The 25,391-nt window shown below is 40.4% G+C and overlaps 1 protein-coding gene across 3 annotated transcripts in view; it reads right to left on the bottom strand.

Annotated features, from left to right (window-relative positions):
• Window positions 1-25,391, bottom strand: part of cep85 (centrosomal protein 85) — an 86,596-nt gene that overhangs the window by 44,824 nt on the left and 16,381 nt on the right. For 2 of the 3 annotated variants that reach the window (XM_043717503.2, XM_043717505.2), the window contains one exon: window positions 7,594-7,743. The exons of the other annotated variant lie outside the window; for it this stretch is intronic. In XM_043717503.2, coding sequence (XP_043573438.2) covers window positions 7,594-7,743 — 150 coding nt within the window. The remainder of the gene's footprint in view (window positions 1-7,593; window positions 7,744-25,391) is intronic. 3 annotated transcript variants of the gene reach the window in all.

The raw sequence follows: 25,391 nt of genomic DNA, 5'->3' as shown, positions 1-25,391 counted from the left end.
TTTCACTTTGCAGGAAGTCAGGGTAAGGAGTACATTGCTTTCACCACATTTACAGGTACATTGAATGGAGATATTCACTGACGAGTCCAGAGCTTGAAAAAGGAACACCCTCACACACACTTACCAAAGTCATGACAAGGGCAACACAATGTGTCACCTGATAAATTAAACTGGTAGATCAGGGATCCAAGATGGCGGCAACTCAGCAAGTCTGAGTCTATAGTGCCCTTCCCAAGACCTAGGCAAAGTGGGCCACCCTCCTCCACCACACTCACCAAATCAATTAAAAATAGTTTTTACTGAATGTAATTAGTGATTTAGTACTAAACCTATACAGTTCAGTCTCCTGTAAAAAGTGACCAGGGGGAAAAAGGTGCCCACAGTTCTCAGCAGGCAGCAGCCCCTTCCCAGCTGCAGCTGAGGCGTCCACAGCCACCCTGGGGGACTTACCTATGGTGGCGAGCCTCACGGAAATAATCTCCAAACTCGATGCGAAGATCGATGCTTTCGTAGAAGAGTCCCAAAGTTGGTGGAATTCATTCTCGGCCGTGCTACGAAAGCACAGCTGAGACATCGAAGAAATTGAATGCCCAGTTGCAGGGGCGGAGCTAAAGGCCGCGACCCCCGATGCCATGGCAGAATTGGCCATGGATCGGGTCCGGACTCTCGAGCAGCAAGTCCAGACCTTAGAGAATCACATTGATGACCTTGAGAATAGAGGTAGTCGAAAAAATATTCGTTTGCTGGGCCTTCCCGAGTAGGAAGGTGGCGGCCAGCTTACAAGGTTCCTTGAACAGTGGCTTCCGCAGTTATTGAATCTGGAGGCTGGATCAGGCCAGGTAAGGGTAGAATGGGCCTACCGGGTTGCAATACGCAGGCCCAGCTTGAACCATCGCCCCCACCCGGTCCTGTTCCGACTGCAGAGCTACGAAGTGAGGCAGATGCTCTTGGAAGCCTCCAGAAATCTTGGGAAGATCCCCAAAGACATGACTCAAATGATCCAAGATTGTTATTTCAGGACTTTTCCCCAGCTTTGGCCCGAAAGAGGAAGGCATTTGATGAAGCAAAGAAGCGTTTAAGGGATTTAAACATTCAATACTCCTTGCGCTACCCAGCTATACTACGCTTTAGCCATGAAGGATCTGTGTATAACTTCAGATCACAGGAGAAGGCCAAGGAACCTTTGGACTCTTAGACAAATAATAAGAGTTAATTGATATTGTTTTGCCCTACCCCCACCCCGGTTTACCCCCCTTTTTCCTTTCATTATCTTACTGTTTAATATCATCTCCGGGAGGTGGGAAGAAGGGTTTATTTATTCATCTTTTACTTAGCGATTTCCTTTCCCCTTTTTTTTTTTAAAAATATATAGGCCAGGGGGTCTAGTTAATATAGATGGTGGGGGCGGAGGAGGGAGGAGAAGAGTTGGCTACCTTATCTTATTTTATCTTTGTCCTTGGGAGCGGGGTTGTTTTCCCCTGTTATTTTGTATTAATATATTTATTATTTGCTGAGACTGCAATTTTATAGTCATATGTTCATATATCCAGGTGTTGGTGTGGGTGGGTGGGGGTGGAGAATATGGTACTCATTGTTAGTTCTAGTTTAGTATACTTGAAAATTTTCTTTATCCTATCGTGGGGTGCCTGGGTCAAGGGTGGGCACTGGTTGGGAGAGGTTATGATAGGTTTTTTGGAAAGGAGGTGATGCCCCCTGGGAATAAGGGGGAAGATCTCCATTTAAAATATATGTTTTATACTTTTTTTTTTACTATTTAGAAATAGTTTCTTATTATATTGATCTGAATGTAAAGATCTTTTATTTTTGTGAAATTTATATGCACGGGATGTTTTGAATAAATACGGGTTTTGTTGTGATCTGATGTTAACACATTCCGAGCATGTAGATCACTGCTCAATTTGTGTTATACATTGGATTTTTTTTCTCTTGAATAATGTAAGAATTTTAATGATACAACTAACCAGAGTGGAAGTTAGAGGAGTAGTTAATTGAGTTTTGTCTTTTTTTCCTCTTGGTATTTCTTTTTTCTTGTTTGATAAATTTTAAATAAAATGATAACCAAAATCTAACTGTATATCAATGTTTATACTTGGGTTTTTTTTTAAGTTTTCTTTTGTAAACTTGTTAAAACATGTTAAAATTTTCAATAAAAATTAAAAAACTGGTAGATCAAGGTCAAAGATTGCATTATTTAATTGCATTTTTTTTAAAATTTGTGTCCATAGTCAGATTGCCACAAAAAGGTTGAAAAATGATGTAAATGAATATAGAATTTTGACAAAATTTGCTTTTTTCATTAAATAGCTCTCAATAGTCATAGCCAAGGGAGATCAAACATCAAGGGAAAGCATAAAAGTGCAATATTGAAGGCCAGAGTCCTTAAGGATGAGACTGAAGTACTTGGAAGCAAGTGGTAAAATAAAGCAGAGTTGGTACAGCTTTGTCAAGTGTAGGTCATGCATGGCAAATCTGTTCAAATTCTTTGAGGAGATAACGAGCAAATCAGACAAAGGGCGGCATGGTGGCAAAATGGTTAGCACTGCTGCCTCACAGCACCAGAGACCTGGGTTCAATTCCTGCCTCAGGTGACTGACTGTGTGGAGTTTGCACATTCTCCCCGTGTCTGCGTGGGTTTCCTCCGGGTGCTCCGGTTTCCTCCCACAGTCCAAAGATGTGCAGGTCAGGTGAATTGGCCATGCTAAATTGTCCGTAGTGTTAGGTAAGGGGTTAATGTAGGGGTCTGGGTGGGCTGCGCTTCGGCGGATCGGTGTGGACTTGTTGGGCCGAAGGGCCTGTTTCCACACTGTAAAGTAATCTAATCTAATCCAATGGACATGACCTCTTTGTAGATCTTTGACAAGGTGCTGCACAGGAAGCTGCTAAATTAGAGAAAAGCCCATTGTGTTAGAGGCGAGATAGAGGATTGGCTGACAGACAGAAGGTACAGACTAGGTAATATAAAGAGAGTCTTTTTCAGAATGGCAGGATGACTAGTGGAAGTCCACATGGATTCATGTTAGGGCTACATCTATTCACATTATACATTAGTGATCTGGACAAAGGAATTGAAGGCATTTTTGTTGTTTGCAGATGACACAAAAGCTAGTGTTGAAGCAGTGGGGAGGCTGCAGAAGGAGTTGGACAAGTTAGGGGAGTGTACAAAGTGATAGCAGATGGAATATAATGTGGGAAAAAAAGTGTAGGAAGAAGAGAAGTGTGGACTATTTTGGAAATCTTAAGCATAAAAAAGGACTTGGGAGTCCTATTTCAGGATTCTCTTAACTGCCAATTGAACCGACGTGTCAGGAAAGCAAATGCAATGTTAGCATTCATTTCAGGACAGCGAGAACACAACAGCATAGATAAACTGCTGAGTCTGTGTAAGGCTCTGGTCAGACCACACATTGAATATTGTGAGCAGTTTCAGGTGCTGTAGGATGTGCTGGCATCAGAGGGCGTGTTACACAAGGAGAGTTTGAGGATTCTGGAACTGTACTTTATGGAGTTTAGCAGGATAAGGGAAATCAGATTGAAACTTGCAGAATATGGAGAGGCCTGGATAGGGTGAACATGGTAAATATTCCACTAGTAGGAGATGCCACTACAACTTGAAAAGAGTGAAGGGCTGACCCTTTAGAACCAACAGAGAGGAGGAGACCAGTGTATTTGTGGAACTCATTACCACAGTATGCTGTGGAGGACAAGTCATTAAACATATTTAAGACAGAAATATATAAGTTCTTGATTAGTAAGGGAAGGTTTACAGGACATGGGATTTAGAAACATGCCAGCAGTGATCAAAATGTGGAGCAGGTTCGATGGGCTGAATGGCCTAATTCTGCTCCAAATTTTAACGTTTTACGGTTGTATAAAGGCAACATATTAATATGCATAGAAGATTGGTTGGTTACTGGGGGGTAAAAGATGTGCACAACTGGGTCACTTCCAGAGCAGCAGGATGAATCACGAGTGGTGAATCACAGAATCATGCAAGGGCCTCAAATTATTTATAATCTACATAAGTAACATAATTGCTGATTCAAAGATTCATTGGAGAGTAGGTTATAAACATTATACTCAAATTGGTTTATGAAAGCTTTGGCAAATATCTTTAAGATAGGAAACTGAACTTGCCCTCTTTGGTAAGAGGTGTAGAAAAGCAGCCAATTATTTAAGATGGAGCGAAATTACAGTCATAGAGCTGTAGAGAGTGGAAACAGACGCTTTGGCCCAACCCATCCACGCTGACCATATATCCTAAATTAATTTAGTTCCATTTGCCAGCATTTGGCCCATATCCCTCCAAACCCTTCTTATTCATATTTCCATCCAGATGCCTATTAATTGTACCAGCTTCCACCACTTCATTCCATGCACCATGCTCTGCACAAGAAAGTTGCCCCTTAAGTCCCTTTTAAATCTTTCCCCTCTCACCGTAAACCTATGGCTGCTGCTGAACGGAGGTACAGAAGGATTTGGGAGCTTTGGTACCTGATTCAAAGTTAATATGCAGGCACATATTGCATTAAGAATCAGTCTTTCCAAGCTTTCTATACCAGATAGTGACATTCCTGTTGTCACTTCCTTAACAATATTGGGAAAGACTAAAGCAAAAATCTTCTGAGCAAGGATTCCTGAATCACTGAGGGAATGACTCCAGGCATCAGCCAACCATTCAAGTGCACCAAATTTGGTACATCATTTGAAACAGCCATAAAAAGGATTGTATTTTCAGTGCCTGAGTTATGGTAATGCTAGCCTGAGTCACTGCAGTACATTTAGTGTAGGTATACACCCGCAATGCTGTTAAAGAGGGAGCTCCAGGATTTTTACATAGAAACAAAATATAAGTAGGCCATTAAACCCTTCAAGCCTACTCCACCATTCAACGCGATCATGTTCCTACTTTCGCCCCATACTATTTGGTCTCTCTAATCCAAATAACTATATTTAACTCCTTGAAAACACTCACTGTTTTTGCCCAACCCCTTTCTGTGGCAAAGAATTATACAGGCTTACCACATTCTGGGTGAAGAAATTCCTCATCTCAATCCAAAATGGCTTATTCCAGATCATTACAATCCCTGTTCAAAATCATTCTTTCTGCACTTATTTGGTTTGGCCCTATTAGTATTCAATAGGTCTCTGTGCAATCACTTCTCATTCTAAGCTCAAATGAACACTGAATCAATTGATTTCAGTCTCTCTTCATGCTATCCTAGGAATCAGTGTAGCAAACCTTTGCTGCACTCCCTCCATCGCCAGAGCATCCTTCCTTAGATAAAAGGAGACCAAAACTGCACAGTTCCCCAGTTGTGGTCTTACTGAGACTCTGTACAATTGCAGCATTTGCATTCTTCGCGTGTTCAGATCACTAGCAAGAGTTTTGTTTTAGTACACTTTTTGCCTTCAGCTTGCTGCATCTCCATACTTTCAGCAATTGGTGCACAAGGACAACCAAGCCTCAATGAACTTTGCCCTTTCCCAATTTGTGGCAACACAATCTGTCTTCCTGTTTTTGCTACTAAAAAGTGACAACCTCACATTTATTCACATTACACTCCATTTGTGCAGACACTCAAATTTTCCCAATCACTGAAATGTCTCTACATCCTTGTCACAGTCACTCACCTTTGTCTCATCTATGTATGGAGAGTAGTAAAGGTCCAAGCACTAACCCCTGCGGTACCACATCTAGATTAGATTAGATTACAGTGTGGAAACAGGCCCTTCGGCCCAACAAGTCCACACCGACCCGCCGAAGCGGAACCCACCCATACCCCTACATTTACCCCTTACCAAACACTACGGGCAATTTAGTATGGCCAATTCACCTGACCCTGCACATCTTTGGACTGTGGGAGGAAACCGGAGCACCCGGAGGAAACCCCTGGCTTTCCTTTAATCAAGTCTTAGTTACATTTGGGAAATGCAAGTAGATTCATCAAGCTGGATTCCTTTTGTAAATCCATGCCATCCAGCCTGCCACTGTTTGCCAAGTGCTCTGCTATTAAATCTATCTCAGGGACTCTAGTATTTTCCCCACTACCAACTGTAAATTCTGTTTTCTTATTACTTCCTTTTAATTTAAGAAATAATAAGGCTTCATGAGTTACTCTCCAATGCCATAAAAACTGTTCAAGAGTCTATGGAATCTTGATAGATGGTCACCTATACATCCATTATTTCTAGGATCACTTCCTAAGTACTTTAGGATGTAGATTAAACATCAGACCCTGGAAATTTAAATTTAACTCGCAATTTCCTAAAACCATCTCCTAACCAAGACTGATTTCCTTCAGTTCTGCACTGTCTGATGGACAGATAGTCGCCAACATTTTTGGGAAATATCCCTGTTGCCCTTCATGAAGGCAGGACGAAAATATATATATATATATATGTTTAACTGATTTGCCATCTTTGTTCCCAGATTTAAAAAAAAACAATTTCTGATGAAGGGACTACACATTTCATCTTCACTAATCTTTTTCTCTTTATATACCTATAGAAGCTTTTACAATCAATTTGTATGTTTACCACAAGCTTACTCCCATATTCTATTTTCCCCTTACCCTCTTTTGCTGAAATCAAAAAACTGCTTCCAATCCTCAGGTCTGCTGCTTTATTTTGGGCCAACTTAGATGTCTTTCCTTTGTTATACTAGTTTCCCTTATTAGCCACAGTCTGGTCACAGAAAATTTTATTTCTGCACTCGATAGCAAAGTACAATTGTTGCAATTCCTCCATGCACACCTTAAAATTTTTGCCATTGACTATTCACTGTCACCTCTTTGTAAAATTTCCCAACTTAATCATAGGCAGCTCACTTCATACCATCATGATTTCCTTTAGTTAGATTTACAGCCCTAATCCCAGAATCATTGGTTTGGAAGGTCTAGTCTATGCAGCTTTAGTGAATTTCTGCAGAGTACATCTGGTATGTGATACACACTCTGTCACTACTGTGGTCAGTCCAAGTTGTGAAGAATGGAGTTGAAATCAAAAAAAAAAAACCACAGATAGCAGGACAACAAAGCTATTTACTAAAGGTTTACAACTTCATAAAGCTTGACATTAAAAGCCACGAGAGAGATTACATGCCATATAAATTTTTCTTGTTAGCTTCCTGCTTTACCTCAAGGCATTATCCTGATTTAACTGTCGACTGTTACATTACATAAGAAATACTGCAATGATCCTAAACAGTGAACATTAGTTAAAACAAAATCTGAGAAAGGCATCATAGCCAATATCAATCCAGTCCTCACTCAACACAAATGCATACTTTGAAAGAAAAAAAAAGTGTTACTTACTGACATTATAAATCTTTTTTGCTCTTTTCCTGTTCCAGAGTCTATAGTATGTAAAGAGCAACTGCCAAGACGCTAACAAGGAGTAATTCTGAGACTTTCAATGGTTCAGTTCAGAGAAACAGTGCTTTACTGCTGCCAAATAAGTAGCCTGAAACATGTGTGCAATGCAGCCTAAGACCACAAAGCAATTTTTTTTTGGGGAGGCTGCACTTTACCTTCAGATCTGTTCCCCAAATAACAAAATTTCTGTTTAACTCACCTTCTGTGCTATCAGAACAAGATGTTCCTAATGCAGTGTCCCCACTGTCTGCTGTACTGGGCCGCCTTTCTGTCCTGCGTTGAAATTTTTCTGTAAGTACTGGTGTTTGCCACTCTATTTCACAATAAATTCCTCTTTTTACATCAGAATCTGTGGAAAGTGAAAGGGTTTTGAAACATTACTTGCCTACCTCATTTGCATTGCATTTTGATTCCACTGTCAATTATGCAGTTGACCTGTATGCGACATTAGTAACAACAGTATTAAGCACTTTAGAAATTTTCTTTAATGGGTTAAGATTGAAAGGTTTGGAATTTTAGATGAAATGAGAATTGCACACAAACATGCTTACAACCCTGATGGCAAACAGCTTTGGCTGCATTATTTGGAAGGGGGGGGGGGGGGGGGGGGAGCATCCAAGTGCTGGTTGCACAGAGGCCCAGCATTATAGGTTAATTCAATTGAAAACTGAGTGGTTGTGGACATGGCTTACAATGACTACACCTCAAAAATTGAAAAGGTGGTGTTGTGCAGCAATAAGTTTTGATTTTTAAAATTGTCAAATTTAAAAAACTTGAAAGTTGTACAATAATTTGATTAGATAAATCATTTTGACAGATTTTGGGAAGGGCAGATGTAGCATGGTGAAGTTCAGAAATTTTACAAGGCATTATCTTTTAAAATGTTGTGAACCTCCTCATTAAATATTAAACAATTTGTTAACACTTGAAAATGCAGGCACGTAATGGAGTTTAGAGAATATCCCAAATTCACTGAAAAACAGATCAGAGTCAGGTAGCTGCCATGGACAAAAAACAAGCTGCTTTTGAGCCTAGATGACTCAATTCCTAATTCACACTGGCATTAACTTGGCATTTGAAGTAGTGAACCCTGAGAAGGCATGTTGTTTGGTCTACCAAACTTGCAAAGCACTACTCTGCATGGAATATATTAAGTGCAATATTGGGCCTTGCATGTGTGGGTTTGGATTCTCTGATCCCTGTTGTCTTCAGGCCCGTTTTTCTACTGGGATAGCTTGACTGCTGAACTCAACTACTTTGCTGTTCACTTACAAAAATATTCCTAATGCAAATATAGATTGGTATACAGTATGATTGTTCATTTAATTCACTCCACTTGGAGCACATAAGACATTAAGCAGTATGGATTTACTTTTCAGTTTGAAGGTTCCTCACATATGCCTTAAAATGTTGTCTATCATAACACAATTTCTAATAAAATAAACCAATAGCATCAGTTGTGAACCTCAAAAAAACAACAATAGCAAGTGAAAACATTACACAGTAAGAGGTTTGAGTTTGGGTTTAAGACACAGAGGACACTCAGCATTTAAGCTGGTATCAATGCTTGGGACGTCAAGCAACTATGCATTTGTCAAGTGTAATTCTGGGCTATTCAAAATGGAGAGCATCTGTTGAATCCTACACTTCCCAAACATACAACTGCACTTTCTGGAAAGGTCACTAGTCATTAAGTCAGAAACACGATATTTGCCTAAAAAGTTTAGTTAGCCATCAGATCAAATGCTGACTGAGAAACGCTAATTCAGCACATAATTCAGTCATGATTTGGAGATGCTGGTGTTGGACTGGGGTGTACAAAGTTAAAAAATCATAACACCGTCCAACAGATTTAATTGAAAGCACTAGCTTTTGGAGCGCTGCGCCTTCATCAGGTGGTTGTGGAGGACATAATTGTAAGACAGAATTTATAGCAAAACTTTATAGTGTTATGTAACTGAAATTATAACAACTTAAGAGGGAATAAAGTGATATAGACTGTGTGGGCAGATGGGATTAGTTTAGATTGACATCCCGGTTAGCAAATTATAATCTCAATTTATAACTCTATCCCTTCGTAATATAGAATACAGAGCAGTGCAGCACAACAATAGGGCTTCGGCCATGTCCTTGCTGACCATTCTAAACTAATCCCATCTGCCTACACAGTCTATCACTTTATTCCCTCCCTGTTCACATGTCTAAATATCTTTTAAACACTGAATTGTTTATTCCTCTACCACCTCAACTGGCAACATATTCTCAACACCTACCATTCTCTTAAAAAAAAGAGAAACTTTCACCTCGCACCTTAAACTAGTGCCCCCTAGTATTTGGCATTTCCACCCAGGGAAAGAAACAGACTATTGACGCTTCTCAATTTTCTATATTTCTATCAGGTTGCCCTTCAGTTTCTGACAATTTGGACAAATGTGTATTATTTTCACTAATCTCTCCTTATAGAGAATACACTCCAATCCAAGGGACAACCTGAAACTGTCTTTATGCCCTCTCAAGTCTCCACAACCTTCCTGTCGTGTAGTGACTAGAATACTGCAGACATACTTCAATACTACTAAAGGCTTATGCAGCTACAAACAATTTGCCAATTTTTATACTCGATGCTCCAAACAGTGGAGGGAAGCATACCAAGTGTCTTTACTATTTTAGCCACTTGTGTTGCCAATTTCAGAGAGCTATGATCTTACACCCACAGATCCCTCTATATAATCAATGTACCAAACATTTCCTGGATACTCTTCTCTTGCAGTTGACCTCCCAAAACACACCACCTCACCTGTCCAGATTGAACTCAGGTTTGCCATTTCTCCACCCAACTTTCCAATTTATCTAAATTCTGCTCTATCTTTTGATAACCTTCCTTATTATCCACAGCTCCACCAATTTATGTCACCTGCAAACTTAGGAATGAGACCACCTCCTTTTTTTCATCCAAATCATTTAATGGATTACAGAGGTCCCAGTTAATCCTTGCAGAACACAACTGGTCACAGACCTCCAGTCACAAAAAGACCCCTCCACAACTACTGTTGTCTTAAAACAAAAAGAATGGACACCAAGAACAGAGAGAAAAAAAAATCATGGAAACAATTCAATCACAGTCAGAACCAAAGCTGCTTTTTTCTTATTTATTGGCAAGGTAATGAAAAGGATGACGACTACTACTGTGAGGATTCTGGATAATCCAAGATGGAGGACGGGAAAAATTTATGGCTGTTCCTTTGAGGTATTTTAGGTGTTGGAGGCGATTTCCTTGAATTCCAGGAGGAACAATGACTGTTTTATATACTGTTGCATTATTTTGGAACTTTGGAAAACAAAAGGCAAAACAACAGCCGTTTAAAAGGGGAAGAGAGAAGGAGGGATGTGGGGGGGAAAGAAGGGGGAAGAAAAAAAAGAGAACAAAAAAAAGAGAGAGATTGCTGTTTGAATTAGTGTAGTGTATCGCTGGACATTGAAGTGCATCTGGGAAAAACAGTGAAATTCACAACTAAATCTTGGAGGAACTGTTGGGTGAGGTTCACAGCACAGAATCAGATAAGTTAATTGTTGTTTTAAGTCTGTCCAAGAGAAAGGTTGTAGTAGTGAGTATTGTGGATTCTTTCTTGATTGTGTGTTTTTGGAGACAAGTCTCTTGATTAAACTTAAAATATAAGCCATAGCTATTAATTTAGCCTGGGGCAGTGTTTGTAGAGGAATAAGACGGTGTTATTTTCTGGGTCTATAGATTGTGAAGGAGCAAAAATGGCCTTTGCAGTGATATGTACTTCTTGTCAGATGTGGGAGTTTAAAGAGAGTTTAAGGGTTACTGCGGATTATATCTGCCATAAAATGCTGATGGATGCGAATCTCATCAGATCAAGTGGATTGGTTGGATAGACAGATAGAAGCGATGGGGAATTTGCAACAGCATGTGATGGATTGCAGTTATAGGAAGGGGGGAAAGTCTCAGATACAGTCACATAGATGGGTTAACTCCAGGAAGGGTAAGAGAGGTAGGCAGGTAGTGCAGAAGTCTGTGAATATACCCATTTCAAACAGGTATGCTGTTTTGGAAAATGTAGAGGGTGATGGATTCTCAGGTGAACATAGCACGAAAAGCCAGGTTTCTGGTATTGAGATTGGCTTTAATGCAACGAGGGGTACGCCGGCTTCCAAGAGATCAATTGTGTTTGGGGATTCTGTAGTCAGGTACAGACAGAAGTTTCGGTGGCCAGCAGAGAAAAAGCAGAATGGTGTGTTGTTTCCCTCGTGCCAGGATCAAAGATGGGTGCAAAAATGTTCTCACGGGGGAAGAGGGGCCAGCATTGTCCACATTGGCACCAACACTGGAAGGGAAAAGGTTGAGATTCTGAAGGGAGGTTAGAGAGTTGGGCAGAAATTTAAAAAAAAAGGGTCCTCAAGTGTAGTAATATCTGGATTACTCCCAGTGCTACGAGCTAGTGAGGGCAGGAATAGGAGGATAGAGCAGATGAATGCATGGCTGAGGAGCTGGTGTATGGGAGAAGGATTCACATTTTTGGATCATTGGAATCTCTTTTGGGGTAGAAGTGACCTGTAGAAGAAGGACGGATTGCACCTAAATTGGAAGGGGACTAATATACCGGCAGGGAAATTTGCTAGAGCTGCTTGGGAGGATTTAAACTAGTAAGGTGGGGGGGGGGGGGGGGGGGGGGGGTTACCAGGGCTATAGTGCGGAAAGGGATCGATCTGAGACAGGTACAGCGACAGACAGACAGACAGACAGAGACAAGGTAAGACTAATAAATTAAACTGCATTTATTTCAATGCAAGAGGCCTAACAGGGAAGGCAGATGAACTCGGGGCATGGTTAGGAACACTGGACTGGGATATCATAGCAATTACAGAAACATGGCTCAGGGATAGGCAGGACTGGCAGCTGAATGTTCCAGGATACAAATGCTACAGGAAGGATAGAAAAGGAGATGAGAGGGGAGAGGGAGTGGCATTTTTGATAAGGGATAGCATTACAGCTGTGCCGAGGGAAGCTATTCCCCGAAATACATCCAGGGATGTTATTTGGGTGGAACTGAGAAATAAGAAAGGGATGATCACCTTATTGGGATTGTATTATAGGTTCCCCCAGTAGTCAGAGGGAAATTGAGAAACAAACTTGTAAGGAGATCTCAGATCTCTAAGAATAATAGGGTAGTTATGGTAGGGGATTTTAACTTTCCAAACATCGATTGGGACTGCCATAGTGTTAAAGGTTTAGATGGAGAGGAATTTCTTAAGTGTGTACAAGACAATTTTCTGATTCAGTATGTGGATGTACCTACTAGAAAAGGTGCAAAACCTGACCTACTCTTGGGAAATAAGGCAGGGCAGGTGACTGAGGTGTCAGTGGAGGAGCACTTTGGGGCCAGCGACCATAATTCTATTAGTTTTAAAATACTGATGGAAAAGGATAGACCAGATCTAAAATTTGAAGTTCTAAATTGGAGAAAGGGAAATTGACAGTATTAGGCAAGAACTTTCAAATGCTGATCGGAGGCAAATGTTCGCAGGTAAAGTGACGGTTAGAAAGTGGGAAGCCTTCAGAAATGAGATAACAAGAATCCAGAGAAAGTATATTCCTGTCAGGGTGAAAGGGAAGGCTGGTAGGTATAGGGAATGCTGGATGACTAAAGAACTTGAGGGTTTGGTTAAGAAAAATAAGGAAGCATATGTCAGGTATAGACAGGATAGATCAAGTGAATCCTTAGAAGAGTATAAAGGAAGTAGGAGTAATCTTAAGAGGGAAATCAGGAGGGCAAAACGGGGGACATGAGATCGCATTGGATTCTCCTTAACTCAATTTGCCAAAGGGTTTTTAACAAATATATCAAGGACAAAAGGGTAACTAGGGAGAGAATAGGGCCCCTCAAAGATCAGCAAAGCTGCCTTTGTGTGGAGCCACAGAAAATGGGGGAAGATACTAAGTGAATATTTTGCATCAGTATTTACTGTGGAAAAGGATATGGAAGATATAGACTGTAGGGAAATAGATGGTGACATCTTGCAAAATGTCCAGATTACAGAGGAGGAAGTGCTGGATGTCTTGAAACGGTTAAAGGTGTAAAATTCCCAGGAGCGGATCAGGTGTACCCGAGAACTCTGTGGGAAATTAGAGAAGTGATTGCTGGGCCTCTTGCTGAAATATTTGTATCGTCGATAGTCACAGATGAGGTGCTGGAAGACTGGAGGTTGGCAAACGTGGTGCCACTGTTTAAGGGCAGTAAAGACAAGCCAGGGAACTATAGACCAGTGAGCCTGACCTCAGTGGTGGGCAAGTTGTTGGAGGGAATCCTGAGGGACAGGATGTACATGTATTTGGAAAGGCAAGGACTGATTTGGGATAGTCAACATGGCTTTGTGCATGGGAAATCATGTCTAACAAACTTGATTGAGTTTTTTGAAGAAGTAACAAAGAAGATTGATGAGGGCAGAGCAGTAGATGTGATCTACGTGGACTTCAGTAAGACATTCGACAAAGTTCCCCATGGAAGACTGATTAGCAAGGTTAGATCTCACGGAATACAGGGAGAACTAGCCATTTGGATACAGAACTGGCTCAGGTGGTGGAGGGGTGTTTTTCAGACTGGAGGCCTGTGACCAGTGGAGTGCCACAAAGATCGGTGCTGGGTCCTCTACTTTTTGTCATTTACATAAATGATTTGGATGCGAGCATAAGACGTACAGTTAGTAAGTTTGCAGATGACAAAGAAAATTGGAGGTGTCGTGGACAGCAAAGAGGGTTACCTCCGATTACAACAGGATCTGGACCAGATGGGCCAATGGGCTAAGAAGTGGCAGGTGGAGTTTAATTCAGATAAATGCGAGGTGCTGCATTTTTGGAAAGCAAATCTTAGCAGGGCTTATACACTTAAATGGTAAGGCCCTAGGGAGTATTGCTGAACAAAGAGACCTTGGAGTGCAGGTTCATAGCTCCTTGAAAGTGGAGTCGCAGGTAGATAGGATAGTGAAGGCGGCGTTTGGTATGCTTTCCTTTATTGGTCAGAGTATTGAGTACAGGAGTTGGAAGGTCATGTTGTGGCTGTACAGGACATTGGTGAGGCCACTGTTGGAATATTGTGTGCAATTCTGGTCTCCTTCCTATCGGAATGATGTTGTGAAACTTGAAAGGGTTCAGAAAAGATTTACAAGGATGTTGCCAGGGTTGGAGTATCTGAGCTACAAGGAGAGGCTGAACAGGCTGGGGCTGTTTTCCCTGGAGCGTCGGAGGCTGGGGGTGACCTTATATAGAGGTTTACAAAATTATGAGGGGCATGGATAGGATAAATAGACAAAGTCTTTTCCCTGGGTTCGGCGAATCCAGAACTAGAGGGCATAGGTTTAGGGTGAGAAGGGAAAGATAAAAGAGACCTAAGGGGCAGCTTTTTCCACGTGGGTGGTACGTGTATGGAATGAGCTGCCAGAGGATGTGGAGGAGGCTGGTACAATTCCAACATTTAAGAGACATTTGGATAGGTATATGAATAGGAAGGGTTTGGAGGGATATGGGTCGGGTGCTGGCAGGTGGGACTAGATTGGTTTGGGATACCTGGTCGGCATGGACGGGTTGGACCGAAGAGTCTGTTTCCATGTTGTACATCTATGACTCTACTACCCCTCTTTTCGGAGGCTAGAAGCAGCCCAGCTCCTCAGGCTGGCTCAATTATTAGGGAAATCATGAAGTTTTAATGTTTTCCAGAGGCAGAAACTCATTAACATGGAGTAATGGAATTATGCTAATTACATTGTTTCACACTGCTGTAACTATGCAAGGTGTGTGCGTGCGTGTGCGTGTGCGCGCGTGTGTGCGTGTGTATCAGTTACCGGTATAGTAAACAACACCAAGCCACTATAGTTGGGGATGACCCAAAGGACAGTATTTCAAGGGCCCACTTGAATAAGAGGGGATGACACTCTACAGAAAATATCAGCACAAAAAGCAGGAACCATGGGTCGAGACACAAAAGAACAACCTCAATCTCCATGTGGCCAGCTGTAATCAGGTTAGTACAAACCTCTTTACCATCAAGCACTTCTGAATAGGATTTTAGATCTGTGTGACAACAAGTCAATTTAAGAACTGTAGGGGTACTTTAGATCACAAGGACACTAGATTAGATTACTTACAGTATGGAAACAGGCCCTTCGGCCCAACAAGTCCACACTGACCCGCAGCCCACACAAACCCATTCCCCCTCATTTACCCCATCACCTAACACTATGGGCAATTTAGCATGGCCAATTCACCTAACCTGCACATTTTTGGACTGTGGGAGGAAACCGGAGCACCCGGAGGAAACCCACGCAGACACAGGGAGAATGTCCAAACTCCCCACAGACAGAGTCTGCCTGAGGCAGGAATTTAACCCTGGTCTCTGGCACTGTGAGACAGCAGTGCTAACCACTGTGCCTGCTCATTGTACTCAGGAAGTTAGAGGAAAAGACAGGTTTCACAGAATTGCATGTAAATATGGTGTTTCACCTATAATAACCACATCTCAAAATCAGTAAGTAAAAGAAATATAACTAAGCAAAAAGCAAACAGAAAGTGATGCTTCCAGCCAGCACTCATTGCCCATAGGTCAGTAAGTCAATGGCATTGCTTTGGATGAGGTAAGGATGGCAGTTTCATTCGCCAAGGGTCATCACTGAGCAAGATGATTTTTCCTGACAAAAATCGACAATTGGACTTTTAATTGCAGAATTTTAGTAAATTCAACCACCTGCCATGGTGGAATTCTTACCCAGGTCCCCAAAACATTGCCTGGGTTTCTGGATCAATACTAGGACTTGCAATAAAACGCCAGACTACAGCTTCCCTTAACTTTTTTACTTCCTTGCTGTTGACACGGTTGCTCTTTCATTCACTGGTTGAGAATTCACTCTCCTACAAGTGCAGATTTTCAGGGAAAGGCAAGTGAAACATAGCTTGCTGTTACTGGAGATTGTCCAGTACCTCCATACACAGATTTTTCAATGCTTTCTCTTTGCAGGCTAGGTGGTTCTCTGCTGCACTGCTCCCATACAAGCCATGATCACCTGGTCAGGAGCCAAACAAACAGTGTTGTCAAGCTGCTCTCCATTGGTTTAGAACCCATTGACTCCCTGGTGTCTGCTGTTGCTCACTGTCCCAGGAAAATAGAGTTACACAATGTAAAAATGACTTTTAAAACTGCAGACATTTTTTTGGTCACTGCTTTAAAGCAGAATCTTTAGTCAATAGTCCAAAAATAAAGAGGTAAGTGTATTCTTTGTAGGAGGAATTAGTTAAAAAGAACAAGACCATTGCAAACTGCTCACCCAGAGTTAAAACCTTAAATTCCAAAAGTGGTGTTATTCTGCAGAAATGAACAGCACACTATTATGGCATCATAGTTCCCTAAATAATTCTGTGAACAATGTCAATTTGATCCTTGGATCAGCAAACAAAGCAATTACAATTCAGAAATCTCCATTTACTAAACAAGACTAGAACTAGCCAAAATATCTTCAATGAGAAAAGGGTAAAATCACTAACATGCTCCCAGTATTAAAGTCAGCATTTCTCCAATGCCCCATTGAGTAAATGCGACACATCCAGTAACACCAGTGAGGCTCAGTTTAAAAATGAGCTGATTTAGGCGGGTGGGGGACACTGCTGAGTAAGCCAAAACAAATTGGTCCTTTATATCTGAATTACAGCTCCTAATTATTATCCAGTGATCCCTGCTGGACACTATAGTCACCTTGCTAAATGGCCAATGATGAGAAGATCCGCTTCTGCTGCCGTGGCTTTCAATCAAACTGGCCAAAATTCTTATTCACTGACTCAGGCAGGACGGACGGACGGACAGACAGGTGTGTAGAGATAAGAGAACACACCCATAAAACTACTTAAATCTCTAATTGGGCTAAGTAGGTTAAAAACAAACAAAAAAAAGTCATAACACCAGGTTATAGTCCAACAAGTTTATTTGTAAGTTCAAGTTTTTGGAGCACTGCTCCTTCGTCAGGTAGTTAGTGGGGCAGGTTCATAGGACATTGAATTTACAGTAAAAAGATCAGTCTCATACAACTAATGTGATGTATTGAACAAACCTAGATGACTGTTTGTTCATAAATGTTGAATCAGTTCTCTGAAACTTTGATATTTTACTATAAATTCTGTGCCTTATAATCCTGCCCCACCAGCTACCTGATAAAAGGAGCAGTGCTCCAAAAGCTTGTACTTACAAATAAACCTGTTGGACTATAACCTGGTATTGTGATTTTTAACTCTCTACCCCTGACCAACACCAGCACCTCCACATTATGCGCGCACTAGGAAATAGGGAATTAATTCTCATCCTTGTTTTCAAACGCTTCCTCTCCAAATCACTTTGCTTTTAAAGCATCTTAAAACCCAACGTTTTCTCAAAAAGGTTTTGATCATGGATCTAATATTTCATGTAGTTGGCATGTATAGCACCTATAAAGGACCTTGGGACACTTAATTAAAATACACTATGTACATATTGCTTTTAAGCAAAGATCTACAGCTTTATACTTTAAAATGCAAATTCCTCCATTAACAAATTACTTTTCCTCCCATTTTCCCAAAGAGCAAGTCACTTAAGTTTGTTTGCATCATAGATTAACTCAGCCTCATTCTCTAAAGGGGCTTATATTCACTTTGATCCTTTCTTCAAATGAAGCTCTTGCTGTCTGCTTTTATATTACTTGCTCGAATATTTTCACCCTTGTCGTATTTTAGTTATCTTTTGTTCGTTCTAAAGAATTCTCAATCCTCACCATATTGTATTAAAAGAGATAATTGTATACAATCTTTAACTTCCTTCGTTAACCATTGGTGGCTTATCTATTTCATAGAATCCTTCTTGTTCACTGGGAAATACTTTGGTTGTAAAACATCAACCACTGTTCCTCAACTTTTTTTTGATAAACTCCTTTTCCAATTAGTTCCAGCTAACTCTGTCCCCATCCTTTTGGGATTAACCTTATTTACATTTAGCAGTTGTTTTCAACCCAAGATTCTGTCTCTCAAATGGAATGTTAAATTCTACTGGTAATAAGATCACTGTTTTCTAAATGTTATGAAGACGTGTGTGTACTGTATCTTTAAACAGAGTTAAAACCTAGTAGAACTACCTGACAACGCCAAGTGTTCTGAATAAGAATATAACACTTGGTTGAAAGCTAGATTAGCTAGTTGCTCGGAGACAAAAAAACAAATTAGAATAAGGCAGATCAGTTTAAATTATACCCACCAAAACCAAACTCCAATCAGGTTTGAATTTAGTATATTGACAATCTTAAAAGCCAATGACACAATCTGATTGATGGGGGGGGGGGGGGGGGGGGCGGCAGCGGGGGGAAAGAGAGAAGGAAGGGAAGAGGAGAAATTGAACAGGTGGGAGAACTGCCAAGTTAACATCTGCAGCCTGCCCGGAGAATAGCTCTTTAAAAATAGGGGAAAGAAGGAAAAACAACACAGGAAGATCCAAATAGAAGATGATGATTCGACAGCTGGCTGGTTTTGAAAACTTGAATTTTTTGGTAAATCTTAAATCAGGGACTACAAAACACTGACCACAAATGTGTTCGCTCCAAATCACCGATGTCCAGCATGTCACTTGTTCTACCATTTTTGGATTGTTAATCAGTTAATTAAATATAGTTATAGATCCTATACGAGCCCACACAAATGCAGGAGGGGCTTTTGTTCCAGACCTTTTGACATCTCTTCTAAACTGCACCACACCCAGTGTGCAGCAAAACAGAAACTAACTTTGGAAAAGCTACTGCTAGGCTCCTTCCATGGATCTATGAAAAATACTAAATCCATTTCATATATAGCAAAACAGCTTTAAGAAAGGTCACCTGAACTACTGCAAACAATAAGTGAAACACAATGTTTCTTTTTTGACCTTAACATTCCAGCAAAACTATATCCCATATGCTGTCTAAAACTTCCAAAACACTTGGAAATCCAGCACCTTTCAACACCATGTTGATTCTGCCTAATTATCTTGAGCTTAGCCAGGTGCCATGCCGGAATATTTTAATAGTAGCTTCCAACATGTGCCACAGGGATGATGTTAAACTAACTGGCTTTTAGCTTCACACTTTGTGATGTTCCCATTTTGGGAAAGACTTTTTTGTTATTTTGCAATCTAATGAATTCTGAAGACTCAAACCAACACCAAATTATCTCACTATTAGAGAGTCAGTACAGCACAGAAAGAGACTGTGGTCCAATCAGTCCATGCCAAACATAATCCCAAACTAAACTAGCCCCACCCACATCGCTCCAAACATTTCTTGTTCATCTACTTATCCAAATTAATGTTTTTAAGCATGAAACCGTACCCGCATCCCCCCCTTTTTCTCTGGAAGTTCGTTCTACATGTGAAATAATTTACCCTGACTTTCAAAACAAAAGACTTTGCCCTCTCACCTTAAATAAATATGCCACCTACTCTTGGAATCCTCCACCGTAGGGAAAGACACCTGCCATTCACCGTAACTATACTGCTAATGGACTTTTATAAACTTACCAACTACACGCCAGTGAGAAAAAGAGAATCCCTGCTGATCCAGCCTTTCCTTATAACTCAAACCCTTTATTCCCAGCAATATCCTGGTAAACCTCATCTGAACACTCTCCAACTTAATATCCTTCCTTTAAACAGGGCAACCAGAATTGGACACAGTACTCCAGAACAGGTCTCATTGGCCTGTACAAGCTCAACATAACATCCCAATTTTTTTAAACTCAAAAGAACTAAGCAATGTTGGTAAGCATGTTAAATATCTTAACCACTTGTGATGCAAACTTCAAAAGAATCATGGACTTCAGTCACAAACGTGCAGCACAGAAACAGACCTTTCAGTCCAACTCATCCATGCCAGCCAGATATTCTATTTGACAACTGTACCTATTATGATCCCAGGATGAAGTTGATAATTGGTAGGTCAGTCAGCCACACTCCAACAATTTGACCATTTCGTAGTGGTTGCAATTTAAGAGTTCCTCAATCCTTTTCATATTCTGATTTACAGCCATTTCAAGCATATTATCTGTACTCTCATGTGAAGATTGATGAAAATACTTGTTCATCTGCCATCTGTTCATTTCCACTGTTAATTCTCCAGATTCATTTTGTATAGAACCAGTGTTGTAAAAATGTCAACTCCTGCCTTTTTGAAATATCTTTGTAAGAAACTCTTACAATCTGCTTTTCTATTTCTGACTAGCTTTATCTTAAAACGTCTATTAATTTTAAATAGTTTTAACAATCCACTTAACCTTCTGACCTTCAACTGTTCCTTACAAAATCATAGCATTTATAAAAGAAAGAAACGTCTCTTCAACATTTGTTTTTAAGGTAAGCACAGACAGTGGGTCCACCCCTTGGAATTTCTCTTACTCTTTGGACTGTCTGCATATTTTTGAAATATCCTTTTTAAATATCTGTCACTGCATCACTATTGACTTACCCCTTAAAATGTAAATTTGGCAGCTCACTTTAGCTAGCTTTACTTTCTGCATTATAAGTGGAGCATTGAACTGACACATCCATGGCCATACACATTCAAGATAGGCACAAAGATAATACAAAATTTTATTGCAGATGAAACTTGTGCAAATACAACAATTCTATTTCCAGTTCATAGAACGTTTGCCCGAAGTAGCACAATGAAACTTAGGAGGGATCACAGAATTATAATACAGAAGGTAGGCATTTTGCACATTGTAGTGTAGGCACAGTCGTCTTCACTTAGTGCCTTTTCTCCACATCCCTGCACAGAAGAGAAACTAAATCATCCAATGCCTTTTTGCATACCTCAACCAAATGTGTCTCCACCACATTTCTGGACAATGCACTCCAAATCCAGACCACTCCAAGCCAAAAAAAAGATCCCCCCAATCTCAATTGGTTCATTTAACGAAAGACTTAAAACTGTGCCTTCCAGTTCTCAATCATTTTAACAACCTTAAAATAGTTTCACTTCATCTACCTTAGATTAAGGACCTCTACTAAATGATCTCCTCTCCAAGGAGGACAATCTCAGCATCTTGAATCTATTCTCATAACTAAAAGTGACTCATTCATTCTCGAACTTTTTAAATACTCTTTCTCCAATACAATCACAGCCTTCCCAAAGTATGCACACTATGCACAAGAGCAAGGATGTTATGCTGTGTCTGTATATATTATATACAGATGTTATGCTGTTTGTGTATATACACAGAAAAACTTCCCTGCTCTTGTACATATAGTTAAAAATAACAGACATGTATACTAAAGTCAGCTGTAAGTTAAAGGAGTTGATTTCAGTTTTGATCACAAAGTAGTACTAAACACAGGTCACAGGAATTGCAGAAGATTTTACTGAAATCATTTTCTGCCATTGTTGCAAGCAATACTTTAACAGTTGAAAAATAAGCTAACTCTTTAATACCACTGTTTGATTTCTCATCCACATCAACTTCCACATAATTCATTGCACCTTATCAAAAAAAAGGTATTTCATTCCACCTCTCACGTGTATCTAAATATTTTGGCTGAAGTAAGATTTAGAATGATATTCCCAGGGGTTGATTTTGAGATTTGGCATTCACGGATATATTAGTGATCCAGATCTTGGTATGCTAGGGATGATTTCCAAGCTTACAGATGCTTATAAAAGCTTGGAGTCAATGTGATTAGAATTTCAAAAGAGGGACACTGACAAAGTGGCAGAGAGGATGATAGACATGGCAAATGTAGTCCAATGCAAAAAAACCATTTATGGTAGAACAAACGTGGAGATACAATAGAATATTAAAAAAAAAGGACAATACTCAAAGCCAGAGCCCAGATAGACAAGTAGAGTTTGGATATTTTAGAATAAAATGTTTAATCTCTGGTGACAACCCCAGGAATGTTTGGCACAAGCATCAGTGCACCTTCCTAAAGAGTCACAACAGCATTCAGGTTAGATATACACATACACACAAATTTAAGTCTTTCTTTCATCTGATTAGCGACATACCTATGACCTTTAGTTTAAGGCTCCCTGATGTGCAGATGAGATTGACAAAGATCAATCCATAAATTAGTTTTGTTAATTGCGAGGCCATTCACACAGGAGCCGTAGATAAGTTTAATTTCAAAGATGACACAAATTCCATATGGGTAAAAATATGAAATAAGAAACGGGTCAATAGTGGGAGCAATTTATTGGTCCCTGAACAGTAGTAAACTTTAGCATGCAAAAAAGGAGAAAGATATATGCATGGTAAACAAGAATACCATGCTATACTTTAAGGAAATTAAAGAACCTGAATGGACTACAGTGGATCCAAAAATAAAAAATATCCTTTGCCAAAATCTCAGTGGACCTGAAGGATTTTGGATAAGGGCTTCCCGATCTATAACACTAAAAACTAAATATTAAAGAGGGACAAAGTCGAAACATTGGTTATAAGACTTCTCAAATTTGATTCTTGAAGACTCCCAGTGGATTGGGAAGTAGTTAATGCAATGTTTTAATTCATGAAAGGAGGCATGCAGTTGGCATCAACTATACATCAGTTAGCCTAACTGGCATAATTAAAAATTGCTAGAATCTATAATTCAAATTATTATTGCTCACGAAGGAGGAGGAGAGTTCATGTAGGATGCTAAGTGGAGCAGGGGTGGAACAGCCAGTGAGCAAGATGGGAAACAAAGGTTTTGATGACAGCAGGATACAGCAGAAGCATGAGTAAAGGGTACTAAAAGGAATGTAGCTAACCAAAACAAACTCATTTCAAGACAACTAGCATTAAGATCATGATTATGACAGCCTGTCAAAAGGCACATACATGCGCTAGCCATGATTGGTTAAGATTCTAGCCTAGGCCTTTTCATTGGCTTATATAGGAATATGCGATGATGTAGTGGGTTGTGCTAGACAGATGTCTACCAGTAGTGTCGCCCAAATGGGAAGTTAAAAAGTGATGTTTCACAACAATCCATGACTTAGCACAGTATCTTGGGATGAAGTGCTGGTCCCCACAATTAAACAAACAAAAAGCAGAAATTGCTGGAAAATCTCAGCAGGTCTGGCAGCATCTGTGGAAAGAAATCAGCATTAATCATTTCAGGTCAAGCGATCCTCTTCAAGAGTTTCTGATTTACATCATCTGCAGTTCCTTTGGTTTTCATTAAACTTGTATTAAAAGGAACCTCAGTTTCATTCTCAAAGCAGATGGATATTTGTTCCACTAGACTTGTAACTCTGCACATTAGACTATTTATTTCCTGTTCAGGTAATGTTTTCATTGAATGGCCTTCACACGTCCAGAAAATGCATTCCACATCCTAACTACTCCATGTGAAAAAGTGGTCACATTGTGTGTGTTTCTGTGGTGAAAGGTTTTCAATTATTTTATTTAATAGTCTATCCATTTACAAGCAATAACAAGTTTGCCCCTCATCTACTCTCTCTGGACCCCTCATGGTTTTTAAAACTTGTCTTCGCATTCCTCCCTTAAAAGGACACTTCACACTGCCTCCAATGCATTCACATTTTTCCTGAAATCCAGCATACAGAACAAGAGATAATACTCCAGCCAAGGTCTTATGAGTCTCTAAAAAGATGCAGTTTATGCTTATTGCAGGTGTGAAATATTGGAACTTGGAGAAATCTCAAGAGCAGTGTCAGTTTAGTGAAGCTTGCGGTCTGCAAGAGAGCCAGAAATGATGTTGAAATGCAGTGATGGGAATCCAGCATAATGTAATTGAGGGAAATAGACTGAATTACCTGGACAAGAGTAGTTGTTGAGGCAATCTACAAAAAAAAGAGAGTCTTTTGAGTAAGTTCTGAAATCAGAACTTCGGAAGTGAACACCTTAAATCCCTTACAAAGGAAGGATGTTTTAATGAGATTAGTTACCCATCGTCAGTGATGTGCAGGTTGCTGCTGAAAAGTGAAGTTGGCTCCTACAATCAGATCAGTAATGATCTTATAGCGGAGTAGAATGAACTACTCCTACTTCCATGCCCTAATGTTCCTAAAATTATTTTTAAACATATTCCAGATACAACAAGTCATCACAAAATCAACTCAGTGACCATTGTTTTGGCTTCTTAGTGTTAGACAAAGTGTTAGTAACAACCACAGGTTGTTCTGTTATAATGCTCATTGCATTAATGCAAGTTTGCTATAATGCAATTTATGAATGTGGGACATTGTGTCGCCAACAAAAAGCACTGTTCGAAACTGCAATTTTTTTATAACATGGGAGGGTGCACAAGAACGCAACCATCACATTATAGGAGAACTATAATGAGGGTGGCACAGTGGCTAGCACTGCTGCTAGCCTTTGGCCCTTGATGTTGCGCCGATCCAAGCCCACCTAACCTACACTAGCCCATTATCCTCCATATGCCTATCCAATGCCCGCTTAAATGCCCATGAGGGAGAGTCCACCACTGCTACTGGCAGGGCATTCCATGAACTCACGACTCGCTGAGTAAAGAACCTACCCCTAACATCAGTCCTATACCTACCACTCCTTAATTTAAAGCTATGCCCCCTTGTAATAGCTGACTCCATACGTGGAAAGAGATTCTCACTGTCAACCCTATCTAAACCCCTAATCATCTTGTACACCTCTATCAAGTTACCCCTAAACCTTCTTTTCTCCAATGAAAACAACCCCAAGTGCCTCAGCCTTTCCTCATACGATCTTCCTACCATACCAGGCAACATCCTGGTAAACCTCCTCTGCACCCGTTCCAGTGCCTCCACATCCTTCCTATAGTATGGCGACCAAAACTGCACACAATACTCCAGATGCGGTCGCACCAGAGTCTTATACAACTGCAACATGACCTCAGGACTCCGGAACTCAATTCCTCTACCAATAAAAGCCAGTACGCCATATGCCTTCTTCACCGCACTATTTACCTGGGTGGCAACTTTCAAAGATCTGTGTATATGGACACC

The sequence above is a fragment of the Chiloscyllium plagiosum genome, unplaced genomic scaffold, assembly GCF_037043375.1.
Source record: "Chiloscyllium plagiosum isolate Xiang-an unplaced genomic scaffold, Cpla_swu_hap1 HiC_scaffold_30, whole genome shotgun sequence".
In the NCBI taxonomy this organism is placed as follows: Eukaryota; Metazoa; Chordata; class Chondrichthyes; order Orectolobiformes; family Hemiscylliidae; genus Chiloscyllium; species Chiloscyllium plagiosum.
Note: the sequence above shows the minus strand (reverse complement) of the source record. Positions and strands in the feature narration are given on the sequence as shown.